Here is a 27,396-nt window from a genome sequence, read left to right as displayed (position 1 = left end):
ACCAGATGAGTAGCCCGCTGGCCTGTTCTAAAAATAGCTCAAATAGCAGCACTTAACAGTGAGCTACCTCTATTTTTTAAATTGTATTTATTTATTAGCCAGCTGGTCTCGCTTTGCGCGACATTTTTAATTCTAAGAGAGACAAAACTCAAATAAAATTTGAAAATCCAAGAAAATATTTTAAAGACTTGGTCTTCACTAACTGACAAAGAAACAGATAACAGATTTGGTGTCCAGTTCAAAGTGTGACATGATTTATTTAAAAATTTGAGAGTTGACTTTTGTATTTTACATGAGTTATTATTTGTACAAACATGGTGCAAAGTAATTCATGATTTGTTAAAAAATGTTAGTGGCTAGCTTGTTCAAATGGGATATTGTGATTTCACAAGACTGTCTTAGAAGTGATCATTTGAAAATGTTCAATATAAAAAATGTGCACTTAGAGAAAATATACAAATAAAGTGTTGCATATTGATATTTATCTGTTTCTATATATATTGTGAGAAATCATTAATATGATCAGTGTTTCCACAAAGATAAATATCATTAATTATTAATAATAACATAGAGTTAAAGGTAAATTGAGCAAATTGGCTATTTCTGGCAATTTATTTAAGTATGTATCAAACTGGTAGCCCTTCGCATTAATCAGTACCCAAGATGTAGCTCTTGGTTTCAAAAAGGTTGGTGATCCCTGTCCTAAACTAATGTAAAGTATCCAAACAACAGAAGATTAGGTGTTTATTACATTTTAACACAAGTGTAGATGGAACATGTTAAAACAGAGAATAGTCAGATATTAACAGTAAATGAACAAGTAGACTAATAATCCATTTTTTATAGCTTGTCCCTCACAATTTTGACAAACTAATAGAATGAGAAATGACACAATAGGTTACTGATATGTCAGCAGCCAAATTAGGAGGTTTTCTTTGCTTACTTACTTACTTAAAGACAAGTTGTCTAGTATGTACACTATTTTATTTAAGGACAAAATTGTTCTTTGATTGCAATAAGAAACATATGTTCAAGGTACCGTAAGATTTTTTTGTTAAAATAAAGCCAATAATGCCATTTTTTTTTGTCTCGGTATACCGTACAACCCTGGTATACAGTATATGTGTATAGTGTATGTGTGTGTATATATAATTATATATATATGTGTGCATGTGTGTGTGCGTATATACAGTATGTATGTTTTGGTCTTTAGAAGCGCCCAGCATAGAGTATAAAGATTGACACCCTTTCGAGAATGCCATGCAGTGAGAGTGCAGGTTGACCTGATTTTGATTTGTAAACGTGGTCCAACTACTCGCTAAAAGCAGAGGCACTTGCTGGCTTCTAATGTTATTTCCATTGGAGATCAAATTGCTGTGTTGGGCAGTCTTGTTTATGGCTTCCTGCACCACTGGAAATGCCTGTGTATCTTTAGAATCCCTTTTAATAGGTAAAGTGCAGCTGTGAGTCATTCTGCAGACTTTCCCATTCTTGCTTTAATTTTGCCCTGTGATGTTTGTATTTGATTAAGTATTACTTCTCATACATACGTAATAACATAATACAAGTATTCTTCTTCAATGGCTGTCTATTTTTTGGATAGTTTTTCTTATATTCATACAGGTATTTGGCTACCCCCTTGCTTCACATGGACAATATAAGCAAAATTATTAATATACACCCTAAGTCAATTGATGAACCTTTTGCTGTCCTGATGGCCCACCATTGGGCTAACTACTATTTTCATGACAAAGGCCTTATTTGCAGGGCAGGAGATTACAACGTAACTTGTATGCATGTTCCAAATAAACTCCATTAAAACTAAAACATATGACTGCAAGCTACAGCAACACCTTAGTACATAAATCACATTCTGAAAAAAAAAAAGGTAACTGCCAAAAAAGGAGATGACTTAAAAGAGGGCCTTGAGAAATGCCTTATTATCTAAATCACAAGTTTGATGCAAGGATCTGCCAAGGTCTTACCAGTGGTCCAAGTTTGTCTATACAACAGGAGCACTTTTTAGGAATTTGCTGTAGAAATATTTGTCTCCCAAGATTTGAACTGAACTCAGGGACACGTTGGGTGTCATTCCCAGGCCAAATTTGGCACCTGAGCTGCTAGTTGGATAGCCCTGCAATAGACTAATCTATTGACTAATCTATAGCCCTGTCTGCTGTGACCCAATAGTCAATAACACATGTGACTATTCTCATTCATTCAGGTCATTGTTTTCTCATGGCATTTAATTAATCAGATTGTCTTTGAAGACCTTTCGCTTCTCATCCTAACAGGCTTTATCAGTTCATCCTCACAGACGATGGGGCAGTTCTAGTTTGAGGGCCTGGTGCTGAATTCAAAGTATTTAACTCGACCAGACAAAAATGTTTTTTTTCTATCGTGGTGCAAAAAGACAGTTGTTTAAGATAAAAAGAAGTGAGGTTTCAGCCATGCAGCAGCAATCGTTAGAATGGAATCAGCCTTGTTACCATTCCATTCAGTTGTATCGGTGGTTAGAAGCCCCTGAAACCAAAAGTGCTTATGTCCTGTTATTTGTTGAAGGTTGAATTATTGAATCTCTTAGGAACTGTTGAAAGGACAGGCTGATATGTGGGGGAATAGGTAGGGTCTACTGCCGCTTCCCCCAATTTTCTCACTCCCCTCTCAAACCATCCGTCTTCTCCATCCAGAATATGTACACTTTTATTTTCAAAAGCCTGCTGGTTCTCTTTGAGGTACAGGTAGAACGCAGAGTCTTGATTTGGAGAGTTTGCCTGTCAGTACTGTGACATGCACCTGTTCAGACGTAGTTTTTCCACTGAATCTAAACATTTCATCTTTCCAAGATATTGAATGCAATGTCATGTTTTTGCAAAATGTCAATCATGCTCTCAGGACTTTGTGAAGCAATTTGACGAAGTCCTATATTTTCTAGTACGACCTGTATAATGCCTGTATAATGGATGAGTTTGGTCAGGTGTAAGTTTTCTAACTCTGAAGACTTTTGTCCCTAAATGTTGAGATTCCAAACAGAGATGACTCTGTAAGCAATGATTCAGCACTATTATGGAAAATATCTGGAATGTACTTTTTTCAAACAATCTCCTTGTATGGCTGAAGAATGCATTATATTCAAGGTTTCATTGCAGTCACAGCCAAGTGACAGTGCTGTATGGGATTTGGCCGTGCTCGGCTGTGTCTGTGGAATTTTACTGTCAGGGCTGCACAGGTCACATTTGTCACAAGAGACAAATGTCTATGGTAACCGAGGCCAGCGGTCAAATGAGTAAACATACATTTTCAGTGCTCACAAAGATTCTTCAAACTTTCAAGGATTTTTTTGGATGTCACAGCACTGTACTTTTTGTCACATAAAAAAAAACTGTCATAACCAATTTTCAGCAGTTGCGCTACAACATGGATGACGCATCAGCATCCATAGTTAGCAATAGATCATTAGTCATTTTTGCAAGTTCTGTCTCCGTAGAGTGATTTGCCCTGAAACCGGACTGAAAGAGTTCAATGATTTTTAGATGCTAAGTGTTCATTTTGCTGCTGTGCAACAATTTTTCAAGGATTTTCCAGATAAAGGGAAAGTGGGACACCAGCCGGTAGTTTACCATGAGGTCAGGATCGAGGTTAGGTCTTTTGAGCAGAGGATGAATAACCACTTTTTTGAATGGGAGTGGAACAGTACCAGAGGAAAGTGATAAGTAAATAATATTTAGCACTGATGGTCCTAATTTTACAAGCAGCTCCTTGATAAGTTTCCCAAGAAGTGGGATACAGAATGTGGGATTTACAATATTAACTCTGATCAATAAATTGCTGAATATTTAAAATATATGAAGGTTGCTCCTCTACTGCAGACCACCTCTTTCATCGACATCTTTTATAATCAAGCAAGAGCAACAAATATGCAACAAACACAACAAAAAATAACAACAAAAGGATAAAAAAGCATCCACTCATTCTATATAATATCACGTAGTGTGTTGTTCATCAATTAATGACCAAACTTTGTCTTATGAACGAGCGTACGCTCAGAAATGTATGCCGCCGTCCATGAATGCATCCAAACATGTCTTCTTCATTACGTTTACCTGAACGTCATTATCAAGCACCATCTGCTAGTCACATTCTGTTTATCGGCACATGATGACACGTAGAAATCCTGTCACACAAAAGTGCAGATTCTAATTATTGCAATAGTTTCTATAGTTTGAAAATACCCAGCGGGCTGCATTGAAATGTTAATTATGTTGTATTATACCAAGGTAGCCCAGTTTACTGCCTTTTGTACGCTGTTTTCAACGACCCTTGTCACGTGACTTCAAACTTGACACCTCCTTGGCTGGTTCTGAGACATGCTTGATTGCTCTAGTCTTAATTTGCCAGAAGTGAGTCTTGCTTTCTGAAGAAGCAAATTTTTCAGCACTGAATTTGTATACATTGAATTTGTTTTCAATTAAATTATCGGCATAATTAGATCCATCCATCCATCCATCCATTTTCTACCGCTTATTCCCTTTGGGGTCGCGGGGGGCGCTGGAGCCTATTTCAGCTACAATCGGGCGGAAGGCGGGGTACACCCTGGACAAGTCGCCACCTCATCGCAGGGCCAACACAGATAGACAGACAACATTCACACTCACATCCACACACTAGGGCCAATTTAGTGTTGCCAATCAACTTATCCCCAGGTGCATGTCTTTGGAGGTGGGAGGAAGCCGGAGTACCCGGAGGGAACCCACGCAGTCACGGGGAGGACATGCAAACTCCACACAGAAAGATCCCGAGCCCGGGATTGAACCCAAGACTACTAGGGACGGCGTGGCGCAGTGGGAGAGTGGCCGTGCGCAACCCGAGGGTCCCTGGTTCAATCCCCACCTAGTACCAACCTCGTCATGTCCGTTGTGTCCTGAGCAAGACACTTCACCCTTGCTCCTGATGGGTGCTGGTTAGCGCCTTGCATGGCAGCTCCCTCCATCAGTGTGTGAATGTGTGTGTGAATGGGTAAATGTGGAAGTAGTGTCAAAGCGCTTTGAGTACCTTGAAGGTAGAAAAGCGCTATACAAGTAAAACCCATTTATCATTTATTTACTCAGGACCTTCGTATTGTGAGGCAGATGCACTAACCCCTCTGCCACCGTGAAGCCATAATTAGATGTAAAAAAAAAAATGCATTTCACAAAATTAAAACGCAAACAATTCAGTTACATAAATTCAGTGTCAAAAACTTTTGTAGTAAAGACACACATTAACCTCCATACACTCAATAAACGATAAAAGGATTGAACGAAGCAGCGTAATATAAATGACATTTTTTTTGTAATCGATTAATCGTTGCAGCCCTAATTTCCCCTCTACCTTAATACTAAGATCATCCATGTAGACTTTGTACATGCGCAAATGGATAGTACCTTTTTTTTCCTTTTGCAAAAAGGCCCAGGGTTTCAAAGATTAAGCAGAGGCTATTTGGACCAGAGGATCACCATGTTGGTCATGTTCATCTTTTACAGCATGTATTTCCACAAAATTCAAATGTGTCCTTCCTATGAGTTTATTTCACAGTCTTACATTTTTTTAAATATATATTTTTTTCCATTAAAACAGATGACCCACTTTGTCGTCTTTGGTTTGAAGGGAGCTTTGTTCACATTTGTCATATCCTTTTAAGTATGATGCAATTTTCCATGTTTTCTATGACAAGATGACACGACAACTTATTAATTTTGGTCCTGACCTTGTCATTTGAACACATCACTAATGGCTTGACATGAGTCTCTGAAAAGGGTTATTTACGGTATTTGGTTTGTTTTGCTACCAAAGACCATTTTGTTAAAGAAAATCTGAAATAGATTTTGGAATATGATTTGACAAAATAATTGTATTTTCCCCTTGAATATATGAGTGTTGTGCTATGGTGGCAATGAAAAAGAATCCTCCTAAATGAATGATCATTGTATTTTGTATCTTGTATTTTCTTTCAGTTGTCCCTCGGCGATGAACAGAGTGAAGTGGCGCGGAACAGCAATGAGTCCAAGGAGCTTGTGTACTTGGTTCATATTTACTGCCAGGTGAGTCCTCTTGACTGCACTGGGTCATCATGAAGAAGTACTGACAAACACACGCACACACACACACACACACACACACACACACACACACACACACACACACACACACACACACACACACACACACACACACACACACAACCATAGCTTTACAGTCTATCCAAATGATTTCTACCTAAATTGTGCCAATAGTCTGAAATAAGGATGTCCCGATCAAAGATTGAAATTGGATATTGGTCATAAAAAACACTATACCTAAGCCATTGGGTTGCATCTAAAATATCTGATACAAGCGCCTTTACTTGTGCAAAGCTGGCAGCTCGGTAACATTTCGATGTTCTCCAATAAACACACATAGTTGGTATTTCCTTGTACTTTAGTGAAGTCACTTACAAAAGGTAAACATGGCAGCTTCACGACAGCTAAGCACACCATAGCACAAAGATAGACATAAGAGTACAGTAAATAAATGTGTCAATGTAAACAAGTATCAAATAAATATAGTTGCATATTGCTTACACCTACAAAATCTACAAGGCAGAAGCATATTAGAAAGTATCCAGTAACAAAGGTGTCCGCATAATTCAACCTACTGTGTCATGAGCTTAACATCATAAATTATTGTGGCCATTAGGTGTCATCAAAAAAACCTACTATTGTTCTCTGTTTGACTAATTTCACCTGATCAAAACTTTGTCAACATTGCACATTACAAAATAATAAAAGCATGTCGGGTTTGTTCTAAAATACATTTGGAGCAATATTGATATCAGTCAATATATTAGTATTGTATCAGAAGGGAAAAAGTTATGATAGCCGTAGTCTGAATAACCAGTTTATGAGTACCCTCATCAATTTTAACAGACTTTAATTAGTATCTGGGTTATTAATTATAATGATGGACAGTTTCTGAAGTCCCAAGCGTTCAAACAGCATCTATCAGCTCCTGTATGATTATTCTTATTTATAATATGCTCAATGTTTATCCTACCATTACATTAGACAGTCAAGTAAATTTTTTTACATTATATTCTATATTTCAATGTATATTCTAAATTTCAAAACAGATCTTTGTGTGTTTTCTAATTTATTAGTATCAACATTTCAGCTTTTTTAATATTAGGCACGTTTTGCCCTCTGTATTTAGTTATTTTATGTGTACAATGTGCCCCAGGCCTCTAAAAAAACAAGTCCCATTCATAAAACCAACAAATACTACCACACTTTGGAAACTTGAGGTTTACATAATTCTCCTGGAAGGAAAATTGTTACCAAATGATGGATGTACATACGTCAACAGAACTCCTGATTTATAAAACCATTCTGTGCATACTTCTACACACTCTTCTAATTTTAAATCACACCTGCAGTGTATTGTGCTTATAAGAATTCCTCATAACCCCGTACATTTTACCCCTGCTGACTATGGATGGGCGATATGGCCTAAAATCTAGTTGGGGATTTTTATCGCGGCCTCCTTTGATAACATTATGTGTCACAATACAATATTTGATATATAAATGATAAAAAAAACATTTCAAAACAGGTTACAAAGATTCCTAATTTAGCTGCTGACATATGCAGTTAGATATTATAGCATTTCCAGCTGTTATTTTGTCAATATTGATCTACTTGCTGCTATACTGTTAACATCAGGTTAATTTGTGTTGTATCATGTTTCTATTTACACTTCTGTTTTCCACTGCTGTTAAAATTAAATAATCAACTATTTTTTTGTTGTTTGGATACTTTACGTTAGTTTTTGGTGATACTACAAATTTGGGTATCGATCCAATACTAAGTACTTACAGGGGCAGCATTGGTATGACCAATGCTGATAAAAAAGGTTAAAGGATGAAAGGTGATGGACGCAAAATGAGGAAGTGTTGTATGTAAGAGGAAAAGACAGAGACAGATCTGTGTGCATGAGAAAGAATGAGTCTGAATTTTCCCTGTTAGCACAAGATTGGCAAAAAAGTTAAAAAGAGCGGATGAAACATTCGGTAATAATTTTTTATAGCGCACCGAAGATATGAGTCCACAATATCAGTTTTCATGCATACGGTGGCAGAGGGGTTAGTGCATCTGCCTCACAATACGAAGGTCCTGAGTAGTCTTGGGTTCAATCCCGGGCTCAGGATCTTTCTGTGTGGAGTTTGCATGTCCTCCCTGTGACTGCGTGGGTTCTCTCCGGGTACTCCGGCTTCCTCCCACTTCCAAAGACATGCACCTGGGGATAGGTTGATTGGCAACACTAAATTGGCCCTAGTGTGTGGATGTGAGTGTGAATGTTGTCTGTCTATCTGTGTTGGCCCTGCGATGAGGTGGCGACTTGTCCAGGGTGTACCCCGCCTTCCGCCCGATTGTAGCTGAGATAGGCTCCAGCACCCCCCGCGACCCCAAAGGGAATAAGCGGTAGAAAATGGATGAATGTTCAATCACTGTTGCCTTACCTCCAACAATATTTTGTGCATTTCAAGCACAATGTCTGCTCTCCTGTGCTTAGGGACCCTCCTCTGTAAAAGCTGACCAATCACAGCCTTTTAGTCCGTGTGACCGCTGACGCAGAGCCAAGATTTTTCGGAGGTGTACGTATGAGGCTGCAGAGCAAGACCGCGTCGTCTATGCAAGAGAGTACATACCCGGCTTTAGAAGTGGATTTGCATAGTGGAGGGTCATTAGCTACAGTGCATTAAGGACGCACTTGTTCGCTTGCAGGACACAACTTGCATTATCGCGATATAAGAATAGTATTATAAGCTCTATCGTTGACCAAATTTATAACATATACATCGTATAACATCTATGTCGCGCAACTCTGCCGCTGACATAACTTTTTGTTGCACAGGAACCTTTATGAATAGGCTCTAGGTGTGTATGAGCTGTATTAAGAAACTAAGTTACAACGCCTACGTCAAATCCATTTGTGGCGGTCCAAATGTATTCATGTCAGCCTGCCATGAATAAATAAAATAAATAAGTACCGGTATATGGAAAACACTGACATTTTTTTAGGAACACTAACAAACAGATCCATTCCAGCTGCTCAGCTCCTGCAACATTTTGGATTTTTTTTTCTTCAGTCGTTTCCATTTACAGATGGTATTCCTTTTCCTCGTCCTTGGCAATGACACACAAGTATGTGGCTCTGGAAATTCTGTCAGCTTCAGACATTGGAAAATTGTTCAAACCTATCCAGTAATTTCGAAAAAAGAGGCAAGAACTGCGAGTTAAATTCAGAGTTTAAAAAGAGAGGGTTGCACAGCACAGTGAAAACAGTTTATTTCCACAGACCCGGAAGTGAAGGGTGGCTGGAATGGCAGCGTGAAAGTGGGGCAGTACAGTATAAAGTGCTCTGTGAGCCCATAGAGACGTTTCAGCCCTGTCTGGCACAGCCAGCTGTAAACACCACAAGAATCAGTGGGCCGAGTGGTGTGCTACAATCCCAGCGCACAGATCTTGGCCACAGTACACACAGATCTTTTTAGGCCAAATCAAAGTAAAATACTTTTCCGCCATAAGTTTCCCTCATTTGGTTTGGCATTTTGGAACTTTACTCTCCAAACTTCAGAGGGAACAGAAAAGTCTTGGGCTTTTGTCTGTGATGTTACATTAAATATGATAAATTTTGGGGTTGCTCTTGCGCTATTCTCTCCCAATCGGTGGCATTGCTACAAGAGCTGAGTAAGCAGATTGTGTTCATTGTAAGTAGAAGCATCTCTGCAGACACCAATAGAAGAAAATGCCTGGAGCATGGGATTATCCCGATAATGGGATCGGATCAGGGGCCGATGTTTGTCTTTTTTACTGAGCGGCTGATGAGTTGCCGAGTCCAGCCGATCGAAACCACAGCCATGTCCCAACATGCTAAAGATTGTACTCAGGTGAAATAGTCCTTCAAAAGGAATGAACGCTCAGGGAGACACAGTTACATTTTCCGATTGTTACAGACATGCAGGAGTTGCATGAATTCCAAGAGGGTGCAAGTCTTGCCAGAACACCAGCTCCAAATTTAAGAGGAAGCTGCATGAAATGTGTCATCTATCCAAAGAGTAAAGCTGTTTCTAAGATACTAATCCTCACCACCATAGCGGAAAAAATATGTTTCTTCCAAGTATCATTACCACTGGAGGACTAGAAGAAAAGGAATGGCTAAGCATGCTACACACATTTACCGAGCAGGATGACACAAGAAGCTAAACGCTAAAGCCTTAATTTAAAGTATGGGGGATCGATCCAGATGTCGATACCATCGCTACCTAAATTAGTGTCAGTATGTAAGTAATACTAAAGTGATTAGATCGATATTGTTATGTTTCTTCTTCATATTATGACAAAATCTTTTTTTTTTTAGGTCATTGTTATTGTTTACAAAGTCAGGGCGTAAGTGTCTGGCTACAGGAAGACTTTGAGGGCACAACCCAAATTATTTTAATGAGAGACAATAGTAGTTTTTGCTTTTGTTTAGTTTTTGTATACTAGCTACTTTATTTTATGTTTTTAATATATTTAGCATTCAATACCACACATGTATTCCATCAATACTGTCAAATTCTAAATGTATTAAGATAAGCTTTATAAAAATGGGTTATTGTGTTTACTTTAGTTCTATGTAAAACTGCCTAAAGGTGGGAATCTTTAGTTAAAGTTAAAGTTAAAGTACCAATGATAGTCACACACACACTAGGTGTGGCAAAATTATTTTCTGCATTTGACCCATCACCCTTAATCAACCCTTGGGAGGTGAGGGGAGCAGTGGGCAGCAGCGGTGGCCGCGCCAGGGAATCATTTTTGGTGATTAAACCCCCAATTCCAACCCTTGATGCTGAGTGCCAAGCAGGGAGGTAATGGGCCCCATTTTTATAGTCTTTGGTATGACTCGGCCGGGGTTTGAACTCACAACCTACCGATCTCAGGGCGGACACTCTAACCACTAGGCCACTGAGTAGGCAACTCACGATTTGATTAAAAATCGATTATTGATGCATCTTTAATTTATGAATATTGATCCAGTTTTACGTTTCTTTTTGTTTCACTAAGTAAACGTTTATCACTTGCAACTTTTAAAAACAATGCATGTGTTCTAAGAAACAGTTAAATTAATTTCCATCACATTTATTAAATTAATGGAAATGTGTTCAAAACTGGAACATAAGTGCCCTATAATAAAGGAGCTGGTCAGATGTCTTGGTGAGGTGGCTCACTGTAGCCAGCCACATTTTAGAACTGTCTGCATTACTCTATTTACATTAATCAATTATCGATTATTGACATTACTAATCGATTTTATAATCGCCCATGTCCGAAATGCGATGTATCTAAAAATCTATTATTTCCCCCACCTCTAATCAATATACATTAACTAAAGATGCATCAATAATCAATTTTTTAATCAAATCCAAGCTCCTGAATTGTAATCATAACCAAATTGTGAGGTGCCCAAAGATTCCCACCTCTAGTATTAAAACATGCTCTACATTACACAGCCCTGTGTTTTGTTTTCCTATTAATTTCAAAGAGTGATTTAGATTTTTATGTCATAACCTCAGTCTAGTAACGATATCTTCCTATTTCCTCGTTCTAATATCTCCCTGTATTACTCCCACACTCCTCTGGACTTTGTAATACTGCTTACCTTTTCTTTCTATACTCCAATTATCCTGCCATTTTTTTATTGACTTTACCACACATTTACCACACTTCCAGCTTTATTCATTAGGATTTTCAGAACTATTTCATGTATTGAATCCTGTCTTGTTTCTGAAACTATATTTTATGCCCACTGCTGCAGTCTGAGCACACAGCTCTTCTTACTTTATTTTCCTCTGTCCGTTTAGCTGCAATGTAAATTGCTATTAATTCTCCCGTAAAAAACGATAACTTGTCACAAATGTTTTTATTCTAAACTATGTTTTCTTGTGGCATAACTGCTGAAGGTCCTACTTTATGTATAATTTTAGATGCATCTGCATGTATTTTTACATATTCTGAATACTTTTCATCAATATATTTTCCTATCTGATAATGCTTTAAACTTATATTCTTTAATAATTGCATATCCTCTTCTGTGATGTCGTTCATCCATAGCGGTATGTAGAATTGGTATAATAATATCAATTTGATCTTTTTTTTATCCATCTTCGAAAATCTATCCAAAACTCTTAATGACCTACTCAGTGGCCTAGTGGTTAGAGTGTCCGCCCTGAGATCCGTAGGTTGTGAGTTCAAACCCCAGCCGAGTCATATCAAAGACTATCAAAATGGGACCCGTTACCTCCCTGCTTGGCACTCAGCATCAAGGGTTGGAATTGGGGGTTAAATCACCAAAAATGATTCCCGGGCGCGGCCACCGCTGCTGCTCACTGCTCACCTCACCTCCCAGGGGTTGAACAAGGGGATGGGTCAAATGCAGAGGACAAGTTTCGCCACACCTAGTGTGTGTGTGACAACCATTGGTACTTTAACTTTAACTTTAACTTAATCTTTTTCTTGGCATTTCCTTGATGATATCTCGCCACTATCCCCTTCCATCTCGATCCAGTCACAAATCAGAATATGTCTTCCCGCCAAATTATTCAAGTTGATACGCTCACAGAATGTGACAAGCGCGGCCACCGACGGTGTGGTTCTCTTTGCATTAAGGAACAAAACACAGGCAAAACCCGCCTTACAGTGCTTCTGATTGGTTTATATTATGTGGTGCTTTTCGTGGTTGGTTAGATTTAGGCTTGCAGGCCTGGTGCAACCTGCGTTAACTGGCGTGTCCACACTCACTAAATGTATCTCATTATTCCGTTGTAACAGGTGGACACGTCCCTCTGGCAGGGACAACCTCTCTAAGAGAAGTGTGCAATTGTTACATGAAACCATACTCTCGTTTATGCCAACGAAACTAGGGTACCGAGCATGCCTGTGAAGCGATGAAAAATTAAAGAATGAATGCTTTGAATGATTAAAAAACAATTTACGTTTGGACCGCATTATATAGAATAGGTTAACTAGTGAGGTGGTAAAGAAGATTTACGTTAAGCTTTACGTTGCTTCTGATTAGTGTACAGTGTGTGGTGCTTTTCGTGGTTGGCTAGATTTAGGCACAAGAATGTAAGGATTGGTCTGGGATTGGTTATTTTGGTCAGTCAATCACGACGGCAAGCCACAAGGAAAAAAGTTTAATATGAAAAAATAAATACAGAGTAGTGAATGGGGAAATGTCAAGTGTTGCGTGAGAAAGGGTTAAAAATGCATGAGTTTCATGCTCAAAGCGTGAGGCTTGGCAGCTCTCATATTATGTCTTATGAATGTGATTGTGATTTACAATACCAAACCCACTAACTTGTACTAGAGCAAGTGCTGCATGGCCAAAGTTGCTTAAAAAGCACTATAAAGTATAATCATAATTATTAAGATTACACGTAATAAAAAGATTCATGTTCAAGTCTTACATCCATAACTTTACTAAGTGACTCACAATTTCAACAAAATATTTGAGTTTTTCCAATTACAATATTTGTTTTCAAATATAGCCATCATATCTCATGTGTTTATGAAATATCTTATCGTGATGAAGTGAAGAGATTTTGTCCAGCCAAGCAAAACATTAAACTAATGAAATAAACTATGGATGCTGTCATACATTTCTTGAAATGGCTAATATTGCAATGGTTAAGATATTTTCTCCATAAAAACAATGAACTATTAATGCTGTGGTACAGTCATGAAAAAGAGGTGTGGTTTTCCGTTTATAGCATTTAATAGATAGAAACCACCAGTAACTTTTATTGCATTTTTAGAAACTTTCTATTTAGGAAATGCCTTCCGAAGCATCTTAGAAATGGTAAAATCTCTTCAATTTCAAGAGGCAAAACGGCCCCCTGATATTTTTCAATTCCTCCAGGGTTTTTTCAACCTCTCTGGGATCCTTGTCTTATGCTTCACTGATATTGTTTTAGTCTTAGTATTTTATCTGTTTTAATCCAATCCAATCCACTTTATTTATATAGCACATTTAAACAACAAAATGTTTCCAAAGTGCTGCACAACAATATTAAACACAATTAAAAACAATATAAAATAAATATGATTAAAAACAATTTCAAAGGGTAAAACCAATTAAAACAGTCAATAGAAATTGAAATTTTAAAAACACAGAGGACCACACAACTCACGTAGTGTTAAAAGCCAGAGAATAAAAGTGGGTCTTAAGACGAGACTTAAAACACTCCACTGTGGGAGCAGTTCGAATATGGAGGGGCAGAGTGTTCCAGAGCTTAGGGCCGACCACAGAGAAGGCCCTGTCTCCCCTGGTTTTAAGTCTCGTCTTGGACACCACGAGCTGGAGCTGGCTCTCGGACCTCAGAGCGCGCGCAGGATTGTAAGTTTGGATGAGGTCCGAGATATACTGAGGTGCCAGTCCATTAATGGCTAAGCTTTTATTGTTTTAAATATTGGTTTGGACTGTAGCACTTTAAGAATTATTTAACTGAAAACTGAATAAAAAATACAATGTAATATTTATTATTTTTGGTAGGCGTTGTGGGGTCCTACTCTGTTCAGCGGTTGAACGCACCGTAAAAACACCTCCGTCTCATATTCCTCTATGTATAGAATGATCACTTTGTTTCAAGAGAGCACCGTTTGTAGGTTCAATGTGCACAATTGAATAGCTTAGTTGCTCAGACAGCAATGTCTTTATATAAGTTTAGATTGAGGTATGTTGTTTTTTTAATGAGGAAAGATGTTAATGTATCTTGTTTTCATATTAGCATTTAAGCTAGCAAACTGGCGCCAGTCAGCTCGTGAGTTAATCACAGTGCAGTTATTAATCATGGTTTTTCAGTTATTTTTATTTAAAACTGTAATACTACTTTTACCGTGATTATCATTAATACCGTTTATCGTTACGTCCCTACAAAGTAGTCATTAGTTGCAGCCATGGTACTACAAAATGTATCCAAAGTGTCCACTGCATCCTTCCATTATTTTTAAATGCAGTCATTCTATTACTTATATATTCAAAATGACGTCACGTCTGGCTCACCTCCTGCTCATTGAATACGCGTGGTGGTCAAGCCAGCATCTGTTCTTAATGGGTACTAGGCGCCATTTAGCCTTTCTCAAAGAAAAATGCCCTTGCTTGCGTTGTTTTTGGCTGTATGAACCGTTTAAATTGCGAAAAGATTAAATGTTTCTCGTAAGGTAATCAAGAATGGCGAAAGAGTGCAAGATCTTATTAAAGACGACTACAAAATGACCATGCACTCCAGTACAATGGAGCAGAGCCGAAGAATGTACAAGTTTGCAGTGACCACATCGTAAGAGGTTTGTTTGATATACTTTTAACATTTAATGTTTCCCATTTAGGTATTATCTTGATATTATTTGTATTTCTTAAGACACATTTTTGCTACGGGTGTTCCGAAAAGCATCAACTTGGCGAGTCAAATAAAAGAAATCAAATGTGAGCAAAACCTAAAATAGTTAAGCTTTTACCAAATGCAGCAATCATAAATGAAGCTTTCAGCACATACACAACGTTGACATCTATAGTTATACAGTATTTTGATAAAGACGGGGAAAAACACTCATACTCGTAAACGACACGTGCAACAACAAGGGCAGGCAACAAACATGACAGTAGACACAAAGTTAAATCATGATATGCAACCTTACCCGAGCAAAAACGATGCACATTTATCCAGGAGAATTGTGATACCAATTTCCTTGACCCAGCCACACACAAATACGTTGTATACCTCCATGCTTTTCCAAGTTTTCATCTGTTTTGTCATGTAGGATGATGTCTGGAGCACATGATATTTTGAAATGTTTGGGAACTCCACCGACGAATTATCCTTTATCACTGGACAAATCGTTTCCTTTTTGATAAAGTATAGGGATCTATTCCAATGCATAGTTGGATTTATTGTGCATATCTGTTTTTTGCAGGAATATATAGCCCTGTCGTAAACTCAGCTGCTTGCTGTCCAACAGCCATCTTAGCTTGGTTGACCACTACTGGTTTTCACTTACAGGAAGAAATCATTTGTCGGAATACAAGCAATACTATTTTGAATGTATTTATTTTGTCATGTTTATTTTTCCATCCATTTTCTACCGCTTGTCCCTTTTGGGGTCGCGGGGGTGCAAGCGGTAGAAATTGGATGGATGGATGTTTATTTTCATTTAAGAAATGTATTGGATAATTACCCTTTTATAGTTTGTTTCATTTGAAAAACAATAACCAAAGTTGTTTACACAAGTAGTTTGTCATTTGTTCCCTTACTGTACCTATAATGAACATAACTCTGACCTTAAAATCGAGGCACATGCTCAACCGTGATTATGGCTGACCACAATGTAACGGTTCCTTCTTATTGTGTGCTGCACTACACCGAATATTACAGAAAACTAAACTAAATAATTACTGGTTTCCTGTTTTGACTCACTCAGTCTTTTTGTCTTTTTTTAAGAGTCGAAGCTGGATTGTGAAGCGCAGTTATGAGGATTTCCGCGTCTTGGACAAGCATTTGCACCTGTGCATCTATGATCGACGCTTCTCACAGCTGCCGGAGCTTCCTCGACATGACAGCTTGACTGATCAACCTGAAGTGAGCTCTGACAACACTCATGAAAAGTGAATGGTCAAAGAATAATAGCTGATAGTTAGAATGGTAGAACTTGCTGGTAGAGGATTATGTGGTAGTAGATATGTTAGTTACGTTGCTTTTCTTCCGTGTTAGTCCGTTTCCCAGATGTTGCTGGCTTACCTCTCTCGACTTTCCACTATCGCTGACAACAAGATCAACTGTGGGCCTGCACTCACATGGATGGAGGTACGAATACACTGTCCTTATCTTTAAAAGCACCTATTAGGTTTCCTAATTACTGAGTTAGTTCAACTGAACTCAGACTTTTGAAGTACATGTAAACCAACTGAAATTGAAAAAATAATTTAATTGAAATAGTTGTTCTTCGGTTTACGAAGGAGTTTTCGCTCTATGTTTTTTATTACTTATACCGAACAGAGAAGAGTAGACTTCTGCCAGGTCCTACATTCAAAAAGTTAAAAAAAAAAATGTTTGTTTTTAAATGTCCTGAATCCAGACAGTGGTGCGGATGACCCCCAATATATAATGACTTGTTCCTTATCCAATTTCTGACATTTCCTGAAGGTTCATTCAAAATCTGCCCATGACTTTGTGATCTATCTATAGCAGAATAAAATAAATTATCTATGTGGGTGGAGGCATGGCCATACACACACAGAGAAGTTGAGGCTTGTAATGTAAATGTAAGTTAATGTAGTAGAAAATATCCGAATCACTAGTTCCCTATTCCATTTTGGACAACTCCTGAAAGTTTTGTGAAAATCCGCCCATAACATTTTAAATTATGTTGCAAACAAACTCCAACTATTACATAACCTCCTGGCTCAGGTAATTATAACTAAATTAAGCTACAGTAGAACACTGACGCTGTATTCAGATCACATGAAGTACATATCAAATAAATAAATAAATAAAAAAGTTCAATACACAAATTTAAACAAAGATTGTATTTGTGTGGTTGTCTTGCACACTGGAAGGGGCGATGCAAGGGGGGAGAAAGGGGCTTATTAGGAGGATGAAGTCTCAATAATGAGACCACTATTCTTTCTATTCAATAGTCCCTTTTATAAGAGCAGATCTTTTCATGTGTTCAGCATCTTTATTCCTGATAATGGTCGCAACTGGGGGTGGGCACTAGTGCTGACATAAGCGGTAGTAACCAGACCGAAAGAAAAAGCTATTGGTGTTAAATGAATGCAGACTCAACCACCTGCAACACGTGTTTGATGGTGATATTGTACAAGTAACGTCTTGTAAGTAACAGACAGATGCACACAGAGTGTGGCCCTATGGTCGACCTTAACGTGTCAACAGCAGCCTTCACAACTTCGCTGCAGCGCTCGCCATTAGGCACAACAACACAGGCCTTCCTCATTATGGCCCAATAACGGTTATGGCGAGAAGGATGCATTCACAAAACTCTGGAATTATGAGTGCCAACACTAGCACATCGTTTTTTGCAACTTCTCTATGTTCTGTATTGCTGCTGGTTTTGCTGTGGATTGCTGTGGCCAATTTCACTTCAAAACACACTACGATGGAACTTTAGATAAAACCGAGGTCATTTGACAAACTTCACTTGCGCGCTGCAAACTCAACGATGATTGGGTGGGTTACTTATGAGAAAATCCGTGATGATTGGTTAGTTTACGTACCACGATTAGCTAAGGTTCGGGCCAATCAGAGGCAACATAGGGTGGGTCATGACCAGGAAGCAAAATCAAATACATTGCCCGCAGCGGTGGTAGAAAAACCAAATGAGTTAAGGGTCTTGTTTCTTCTAGCGTGCATCAATAGGCCATTTACCGGTATGTCTATGTAATTGACAAATTATTTATAACATTTTATAAACGTTCTGTTTTGTTCTGGCTAATTTGAACGTCCGTGCAGAGCTTTGTAAGCAAACCACTCAGGGAGGAGGAAGGTGATGGGAAAGTGTCAATGCTGCTTAGTTAACACTGGCATAAAAGTTACATAGGATTCCAGTCCTGGCATGAAAATATGTTTCACTTTTATTGATTTCCGTTATGTGAGACACATGTTTTGCACATTGTCATTGTCATTTTGCCACCGTGGTTTGTGTTAAAACAGTAATTTATCCCATGTTAAAAAGTCTACATTCCAATGGAGAGTATATATTCTGATGTTTATTTGATATTATTACGATATTATTGCCTTTAATTTGTTTCCAGTTTACCCCCTCATTTTATACATGGTGTCACAACTTTGCAAGTTAAAATAGATGTTAAAAAGCCAGACAGAGTGCATGTGAAAGTTTGTGTTTATTATAATAATCAATCAAACTGAGCATTTATTCTCTGCCTATTTGTTTGTTTGAAAGTTGTACATTAAGTTGAGATATATATGTATGTATGTAGTGTTGAACTCCTTTTGCCGTGTAGCTTGTAATGTAGCTTGCTCTAATTCTGTGGGCACAGCTTCCTATGTAGCTTACTACATTTTCCAAGTCACTTGCCCATCACGGGTTTGCTATATTATTGCAAATACTTAAAAAATGTCCACTCGATTCCTATTATACCTTCTGTCAATAGGTTTTGTGCAAATCAATGACTTGCAGTTCTGTAAAACTTTCCATGATTACATTTTAACAACAAATTTGCATTTGTGTCCAAATATTGGGGTCTTTTCTAAAGCAATTTTTAATTATGCAACAAGTTATAATCTGTGATTAATCTTGGAATAATCACAACTCAAGAGCATGTATATATATCTATATCTATATATATATATATATATATATATATATATATATATATATGTATGTATGTGTGGGAAAAAAAATCACAAGACTATTTCATCTCTACAGGCCTGTTTCATGAGGGAGGGGGTACCCTCAATCATCAAGAGAAAATCTCCTGATGATTGAGGGTACCCCCCCTCATGAAACAGGCCTGTAGAGATGAAATAGTCTTGTGATTTTTTTTCCCACACATACATATATTGCGCTCTACTACGGTATCGAGAACTATTTTTTGGATAACCTTATTAAGACATATATATATATATATATATATATATATATATATATATATATATATAGATAGATAGATAGATAGATAGATAGATATATATAGATATACTGTAATACGAGGACGGTGTTGCGCAGTTGGGAGAGTAGCCGTGCCAACAACCTGTGGCTTCCTGGTTCGATCCCCACCTTCTACCAACCTCGTCACGTCCGTTGTGTCCTTGAGCAAGACACTTCACCCTTGCTTCTGATGGGTCGTGGTTAGGGCCTTTAAAGGCAGCTCCCGCCATCAGTGTGTGAATGTGTGTAGTTTATAGTTTAGTCTTTATTTGAAGGGACAATGCACAGAAACATTAAGCTCAAAGACAGATATGGTTTGTACCAGAGTATAGCTAAATAGCTAATTTCCATCTGCAGTCCCTGGATTAAAGGGATACAAATACATGCAATAAAATTGACAATAAAATCATAATGATATTAGCATGTAATCAAATTAAGAAAAGTCATAAAATGCCCTTTCATGGACACATACTTAATAAACAATACAACCACACCTCATTTACATCATCACACAAAGACAATACATGCTTTTGTTCACATCTGTCATCATTTGTAAAAACAACCATGATTTTAACACGCACACCTTACAATTTACAACAAAAATGCTCTCATGGATAAATATAATACACATTAAGTTGATGTGTCAAACATAATGCCCACCTTAGTGACCGTGTGAGCAGCTTTGATTGCTCCAAAGCCACTTTTTAACTTCAATTGTGAATGAAGAGTAATCTGTTAGACTTTTCAAGTTTGTTGTGAGGTCGTTCCATTCCTTTATGGCTTTATATGAAAAGGCTGATTTGCAAAATAAGTTTTACATCTGGGTATGCTACACTGCCCCCTGGTGGAGGCTTGTGTGTTTCTAGTTGTCACAGCAGATGTAAACTGGACAAAGTGCTTAAGTGGCGCTGGTGCAGTGTTATTTAGGATTCGATGGGCCATTCGTATTGATGCTAATCTTTGAATGTTAGTTAAATTTAACAATCTATATTTTTGGAGAACTAAACAGTGATGGTGGGGTTGTGGTTTTCGGTCAAGGATTTTGAGTTTCCAATGGCCTCAGTGTCATTTTGCTTGCCTGGGACCAACATGTTATACAATAATAAAAACGAGACATAATCATTGCATTAAATTAAGTTTGAGCTGCCTCCAGTGTTAATGAATTCCTGATACATTTTGGGACGGTATAGCTCGGTTGGTAGAGTGGCCGTGCCAGCAACTTGAGGGTTGCTGGTTCGATCCCCACTTCCGCCATCCTAGTCACTGCCGTTGTGTCCTTGGGCAAGACACTTTACCCACCTGCTCCCAGTGCCACCCACACTGGTTTAAATGTAACTTAGATATTGGGTTTCACAATGTAAAGCTCTTTGAGTCACTTGAGAAAAAGCGCTATATACATGTAATTCACACACTTCACAAATTTGAATGTTTTTATGTTGTATTTAAGACTGGCACATCTGTTTGATATGTTTATTAAAGCCAACTGTTGGCTCTAAAATGACACTCAGGTAACGATATTCACAAACATTTTGTATTATTTCCTTATTAACCGTTATATTTGGAAAGGATGACATTTTATATTTGTTTACAAAATACATTGTTGTGTGTGAATGGGTGAATGTGGAAATAGTGTCAAAGCTCTTTGAGTACCTTGAAGGTAGAAAAGCGCTGTACAAGTATAACCCATAATATGTGTTTGTGTGTATACCAGGTTGACAATAAGGGAAATCATCTTTTGGTACATGAAGAGTCTTCCATCAACGTCCCAGCTATCGCTGCTGCGCATGTCATCAAGCGCTACATCGCGCAGGCTTCAGACGAGCTCTCCTTTGAGGTGACAACAACAATAAACTCTCCGTTTTATGGATTTATCCAATTTATCTTATCATTCACAATTACTTACCATACTTACTGTATGTCAGAGAAGCACACATATGTTTTTTCTTTTCTTTTTTTTTCATTGTAAATAAACAAAAATACAAGTCTGCTAACAATGGAGCCATTGGGCTTCACACTATTCGGCCAATAAAGCGCTTTAAAATCATCCAAACACCTCCATCAAGGTTTTGTACTGTACATGCTGTAAGTATATATGTAATGTAGTAACAGGCACATTCATAATAACCTGTAATATTTACGGATTTTGGTCATTTTAAGTATACAGCGGCGCATTAATTTCATGTTCATCACAATGTTCGCTTTTTCCTACAACAACACTGATTTCTACTACTCATGGCAGACTTCTTGAGAGACAACAAACATAATAAAACATCACTTACTGTACGCTGTCTGCTGTCACTGGGATGACGACTGATGGGGTGGTCATATATTTCCGTTGATATGAAGAATTAATCATAGTCCTTGCAAACGGTTTAAAAAAGTGGGGGCGAAACGTTGTCTTTTCGTGTCTTTCTCGCCCTCTTCGGTCTGAGTTGGCTGTCAAAGTTTACCAAATTCTTGATTTACGTCCTCAACCTCCTACTATCCCAGTGAGAGGCATGATTTATAATCTAGAATTCACTTTCACCAGCTTACAGGCAATGCATCAGATCACCGGCTGATGCTGTTAATGTGGCAGCATAAGTTAGTTGCCCCTCTGTGATCACTGTGCTGCTAAAAGTAGGTCCTTAACATTAGCTAATACAATAAAATTCAGATCGCAAAATTTTAATTGACTATTGTTGATTATTTTTTGATGTTTTATAAGTGAGGTTTTTTGGCGCAATAGAGGAGCTCCCATTGACTCCATTGTTAGCTGACTTTACGAGTTAGAATGCATAAAAAAAAAGACGTGTTTTTGTCTTTCATAAGAATTGTGAAAGTTTCAATCCTTGCACAAATACTGTATTTATATATATATACATATATATATATATTTACAACCCACATTTTGGAGCTACAAAGTGACAGTAACATGTTCTGTGCAGGTCGGGGACATCGTGTCAGTGATTGACATGCCTCCCAAGGAAGACACCACCTGGTGGAGGGGGAAGCACGGCTTTCAGGTGTGCCTTACTCATAAACATAATGTTTTTCTTGATTTGTTAGTAGGTATTTATTGCATTTGAAAGTATATAATTAATTCTTTTATATAACATTCCAAAAAACTTTAATTAAAAGATTACAGGCATCAGTAAAGGAGTGTCTGACAAAGTGACTGTTGCGGGCTGTGAACAATAACATCAATTAGGTGCCATAAGTGTTAGAGATGTGCCGTTCGATCGGTCACCGATTAGTATCGGCCCATTTTCATAAAAAAGTATGTGATCGCCATTGCTGATTAATGCCTTTTATTGCCGATTACAGATGCCAAACCCCCTCTGGATGACACTGTATTTATTTGAGTCCCCCGGCTGACTCGCAGCTAATTATGTGTCTCCATACACAGTGTGGAGACACTCCCACAGCAAATAAACAGCATTTCTTAATATCTTAAGTATCATTATCAGGTATCATTATCACTGCAGGACCAGGCTAAACATGTTTCACACCCAGAGCAGGCATGTTAAGAGCTAATATAGCTGCTAAGGTAGCTGGTAACAACAGAATAAATAAGTGCTTAGTAAAGTTTAAGAAGTGTAAATGGAAGCATGATACAGCAGAAAGTGAGCAGATTTTAGCAAGTAGTTTAATGAGAGTCCAAAAAGAGGATAATATTACAACAACTGTTGGCGTGTTAGCATTGTCACAGTCAGTACACAACTTGTAAGAGGAGAGTGAATCGATCCATATAACAGTGGTGTCGATACTAAGGGTAGTATCGGTATATGATCGATACTAAAGGTATTGGATCAATAATTGTATTTTTAGTTTTTTGTTTTATTTGTTAATATTACCAAAATCATATTTCCCTGGAAACAAGAGGACTTTGAGGGCAAAGACCAAAGGATTGTGGCCTTGTGGTTACAGTGTCCATCCTGAGATCGGTAGGTCGTGAGTTCAAACTCCGGCCGAGTCATACCAAAGACTATAAAAATGGGACCCATTACCTCCCTGCTTGGCACTCAGCATCAAAGGTGGAAGTTGGGGGTTAAATCACCAAAATGATTCCCGAGCGCGGCCACCGATTCCCGAGCTGCTCACTGCTCCCCTCACCTCCCAGGGGGTGAACAAGGGGATGGGTCAAATGCAGAGGGTAATTTCACCACACTTAGTGTGTGCGTGACAATCAGTGATACTTTAACTTTAAAAGAGTAGTAGATAGTAGTTTTCAATTTTGGTTAGTTATTGTGTACTATTGACTTTGTTTTGCTCAAACAATTTTATTTAACAAGTGAGAATAAAAAACAAGTTTAGGTATTGAATTGATATTGTTAAACTCTCATTAGCATTCACCATGAAGTATTTGTAAAATATACAGTTAATATATGTGATAGGTATTGGTATCGGCCAATCTTACTCAAGGATGATCACAATTGGCAGAAAAAAACCTTGATCGGAATATCCCTAATCTGTGTTCGGTACATGGAGAGGGAAGTCGCGAAGTTGATTACACAACAATAATTTGCTCAGTCAGCCAACAAAGTGCTAGCATCTGCACATTTCTTTGGCTCCATCCATCCATCCATCCATCTTCTTCCGCTTATCCGAGGTCGGGTCGCGGGGGCAGCAACCTAAGCAGGGAAGCCCAGACTTCCCTCTCCCCAGCCACTTCGTCCAGCTCTTTCTGTGGCACCCCGAGGCGTTCCCAGGCCAGCCGGGAGACGTAGTCTTCCCAACGTGTCCTGGGTCTTCCCCGTGGCCTCCTACCGGTCGGACGTGCCCTAAACACCTCCCTAGGGAGGCGTTCGGGTGGCATCCTGACCAGATGCCCGAACCACCTCATCTGGCTCCTCTCGATGTGGAGGAGCAGCGGCTTTACTTTGAGCTCCCCCCGGATAGCAGAGCTTCTCACCCTATCTCTAAGGGAGAGCCCCGCCACCCGGCGGAGGAAACTCATTTCGGCCGCTTGTACCCGTGATCTTGTCCTTTCGGTCATAACCCAAAGCTCATGACCATAGGTGAGGATGGGAACGTAGATCGACCGGTAAATTGAGAGCTTTGCCTTCCGGCTCAGCTCCTTCTTCACCACAACGGATCGATACAGCGTCCGCATTACTGAAGACGCCGCACCGATCCGCCTGTCGATCTCACGATCCACTCTTCTCTCACTCGTGAACAAGACTTCTTTGGCTCCATGATGCGTTATTTTGCAGTTGTCCTCAAATAAAACAGTTGTAGTTGTGTGAAAGATTCCTTCAAAAGGGACGCACGCTCAAGAAGACACAATTACATTTCTATATTCCTTGTTACACACATGCAGGAGTTGCATGAATTCCAGGAGGGTGCGTGTCTTGCCAGGACACAATTCGAAAACAAACTACAATGAAGGCGTTGTCTATACACAGTGTGAAGCGGCTTCTAAGATACTATTCCTCACCACAGTGGAGGAAAATAAGATAAGATTCTTCCATTACTTTTATCACTGGAGGACTAGTGGAAAAGGATAAGCATGTTACACACACACACCGACAATGACGATGCAAGAAGCTAACCGCTAAAGCTTCAATGTAAAGTAGGGGTGAGCGATCCAGATTTCGATACCTAGTGTATTATCAGTATGTAAACGATACTAAAGTGATTAGATTAATATTATTCTGTTTTTTGCTTTTATTATGACACAATCTTTTTTTTGTTATTTGTGTGATTGTTTACAAACTCTTTGGATAGAGGAAGGATTTGAGGGCAAAACCCAAATGATTTAAATGGGAGCTAATATTAGTTTTGTTTAGTTATTGTGCACTATCCACCTTATTTTACTTTTTAAAAAATGTATGCAGCATTCAATACCACAAATGTAATACATCATCTGATTTACAATACTAACACATTTTATATAGAATAAGATAATCTTTATAAAAAAATGATGTTTTTGTGTTTACTTTGGTAACTTGCTATAAAACATTTTCAGTTCTAAAATCTACTGTTAAAAATCAGCTCAGGGCTCAAAATCAGATCGATATATGAGGCCAAAAATGTTGATCGGGACATCCCTAGTAACATTTGTAAGTCAGAAAAAAGTAAAATCATCATAGTACCCTTTTTTTAATGCGTAAGTCAACACATGCAAACCGCAATAAAACATTGACTAGAGTGTTTGTCACTAGTACTCTTCCTTGCACTAAATTAGTCAGATTTCTCAAAAAATTCAGCTCAAAATAAGCTTTATACAACACATGGAAACACCTTAATCTGATCATGTTTGACTTTTGAAAAATTGAATTGACACACCGACATTATGAGATTGGAAACCAGTTTTCGTTTGCATGTAGTAGTGCACCAAACTCTGGGGAGGACCAACATGCGGCTCTTTATTGCATTATTCTCAAGCGAAGAAGAACAAGCCGATGGGCGGGTATGGTGGAGCTGTTTACAACAAACACATACAAAGTAAATATGTAGAAGCGGTAATATGTCTATTTTTAAATATATGATATACTGTAAAAACCAACCCGTTTATTAAGTGTCAGGATGTTCTCAATAAAGACCCTAAATGCATGCATGACGCCAGCACATCCCTGCTGGAGGAGAGACTGGTGGAGAAAAATCTCCAAAAAGACGTACTTTAATACTAGAACTTGTTAGTATACACAATGAAATTAAAAAAAAGAGTATAAAAAAATAGTATGTGTGTGTTTTGTAAGTCAGTAGACAACAGTTATAAATAGTAGATCTCATTCATTCAGATTATCCACAACATCATTGTTCATTCTTTATTTAGTGATATTAGAATTAAATGTCCAAATACAACAATTGAGACATCATTGATATGTAAGTCAGCAATTAAAAATAATTCACTGCGTAGTTTGTACTAACAGTAAATAATAGGAGTGTAACGTTTAGTTTTAACAATGATTCGATTCGGATTATAATTATTTGAGGTTGCCGATACGATTCAGAGATTATACTTGTTTATTTAAAACAATAAGATCCGAAATGATTCAGTGAGTTGAAATCGATTCAGTAACTTTTTAGCGTTTAAAACTTCAACCAGTGTGGCTGTGAAATAAATACTAGATACTGGTTACTGGACACTGCAGGTGAAGTTTCCATTATTTCTTGTTATGGAATTAGGTATCCATGAATTATGGATACAAACAAGCAATGAAAAAAAACAATTAATGGCCAATGCATTCACATCTTATTTGAAGAAAGTGCAACAAACACTTTGTAGTTGAATTAACAAGAGGAAATGTTTTCTTCTGTCATTTTCAACATTCAATACATTTTCGATAAAACCTAACCAACATTTTAACACCATATTGACCAGATACTTTTGCTTTTGTTCTTCAACATAAAATAATCCAATATTAACATCAAAAATCAAGTGCAACCAACATCTCTTCAGGTTCAATGAACAATAAATGCAGCGATTTACTGAGTTTCCAGGTCTGAACTTTATCTGACCCGCTGGCCCACTTTCTCTGCACTGCCATTCTGGATCACGCATGGCTCATTGCCTGCACGATTTTGTCTTCACATTCCAGCCCACGTGTGGCACGTAACAGGAAGTTTTTCATTTAGTTATTTCTCAGGAGTTTTTCAGTGGGAGAGGCAATTTATTTATAGCGGAGCTGCTTGCAAAAACACTTAAAGGATGCGAGGGGAGCATTCTGACACT

At 38.2% G+C, this 27,396-nt stretch overlaps 1 protein-coding gene across 3 annotated transcripts in view; it reads left to right on the top strand.

Annotated features, from left to right (window-relative positions):
- Window positions 1-27,396, top strand: part of arhgap32b (Rho GTPase activating protein 32b) — a 286,393-nt gene that overhangs the window by 152,665 nt on the left and 106,332 nt on the right. For all 3 annotated transcript variants that reach the window (XM_061963231.2, XM_061963230.2, XM_061963229.2), the window contains exons 6-10: window positions 5,994-6,080; window positions 16,550-16,687; window positions 16,820-16,912; window positions 21,448-21,570; window positions 22,664-22,741. In XM_061963231.2, the coding sequence (XP_061819215.1) occupies window positions 5,994-6,080; window positions 16,550-16,687; window positions 16,820-16,912; window positions 21,448-21,570; window positions 22,664-22,741 (519 nt within the window). The remainder of the gene's footprint in view (window positions 1-5,993; window positions 6,081-16,549; window positions 16,688-16,819; window positions 16,913-21,447; window positions 21,571-22,663; window positions 22,742-27,396) is intronic.

Source organism: Nerophis lumbriciformis, linkage group LG09 (assembly GCF_033978685.3).
Source record: "Nerophis lumbriciformis linkage group LG09, RoL_Nlum_v2.1, whole genome shotgun sequence".
In the NCBI taxonomy this organism is placed as follows: Eukaryota; Metazoa; Chordata; class Actinopteri; order Syngnathiformes; family Syngnathidae; genus Nerophis; species Nerophis lumbriciformis.
This window is presented reverse-complemented; position numbering and strand designations above follow the sequence as displayed.